This window comes from Haliaeetus leucocephalus, unplaced genomic scaffold, assembly GCF_000737465.1.
Source record: "Haliaeetus leucocephalus isolate CR32 unplaced genomic scaffold, Haliaeetus_leucocephalus-4.0 Scaffold751, whole genome shotgun sequence".
Taxonomy (NCBI): domain Eukaryota; kingdom Metazoa; phylum Chordata; class Aves; order Accipitriformes; family Accipitridae; genus Haliaeetus; species Haliaeetus leucocephalus.
Window position 1 is genome coordinate 16,636,516 of NW_010973187.1, and position 999 is coordinate 16,637,514.

Below are 999 nucleotides of genomic sequence, written 5' to 3' on the forward strand. Positions count from 1 at the left end.
CGGGGGGGGGGGCCGGAAATTGGGCCACGCGTGTCCCAGCTCCTCTGAGAGCACCGGGAAGCTGCCATGTGATGGTTGCACCTTCCTCCGGCTCCCACGGGTGGAAGCGAGTCACGGGATGGCAGCGGGTGGGATGCGGACACGGGAATGATGCTGGAGGAGGCAAAGGCGGAGGAAGGAGGGGGGGAAAACAAGGAATGCTGCATGGATATTTGGGGAAAAGGGTGTTGCGGAGTCCCCACGCACACTCAGGGAGAAGGGGGGCTGTTTCCCACCCCAGCCCACCCCGCGGGGATGCTGCGGTGCCCGTACTCACAGCGGCGGGGCAGTGCCGGGCGGTTGTCATTGGGAAGCCAAATCTTCTGGATGCGGCTTTGCGTCAGCTCCATGGGCATTTTTAAAACAAAGGTCTTTTTGCGCTCCGCGTCCACCTTGGGGCGTTTGCGGGGGAGGGAGGGAGGAGAAGAAAAGAGGAGGAAGGAGGGGAAAAAAAAAAGTAATAAAAAAATAAAGCGGGGTTTGTTGCGGTCGTCGCTTCGGGGGGTGGTTTAGGGCAAAGCGGCTGCGGCGCTTTCGGATGCTTCTCGGAGGCGCGTTAAGGCTTTACGGCGGAGGAGGGGGAGGAGGAGGAGGAGGAGGAAGAGGAGGGACGGGGCTTCAGGGCACAAAGCCGGCAGGAACGGCACAAATACCGCCGCTGCCTGCTCGGAGAGAGCGAGTCCTGCCGGTAATTTTGCTGTAAATCAGGATGCAGAAAAAAAAAAAAAAAATTAAAAAAATACTTTAAAAAAAAATTTTTTTCCCTTTGAATTTGCAAAAATAATTTGAAAAAGGAGGAAAATCCCAACGCTAGGCAGCCGGGGAAGGGCTGACCCTACGGCTGCTGCTTTTCCTCCGCTCCGCTCGCAATGAGCCGGCAGCGGCGGCGGCCGCCTATTTCTAGCCGGGCAGGCCGGGCGGAGGAGGAGGAGGAGGAGGAGGAAGAGGGCGGAGAGACCA

The 999-nt window shown here is 58.2% G+C and overlaps 1 protein-coding gene across 2 annotated transcripts in view; it reads right to left on the reverse strand.

Annotated features, from left to right (window-relative positions):
* The window catches only part of PFKFB3 (6-phosphofructo-2-kinase/fructose-2,6-biphosphatase 3), a 19,665-nt gene extending 18,927 nt beyond the window's left edge, over positions 1 to 738 (reverse strand). For both annotated transcript variants that reach the window (XM_010581015.1, XM_010581014.1), the window contains exon 1: positions 317 to 738. In XM_010581015.1, the coding sequence (XP_010579317.1) occupies positions 317 to 395 (79 nt within the window). In that variant the 5' untranslated portion in view covers positions 396 to 738. The remainder of the gene's footprint in view (positions 1 to 316) is intronic.
* Between the last annotated feature and the right edge of the window lie 261 nt (positions 739 to 999).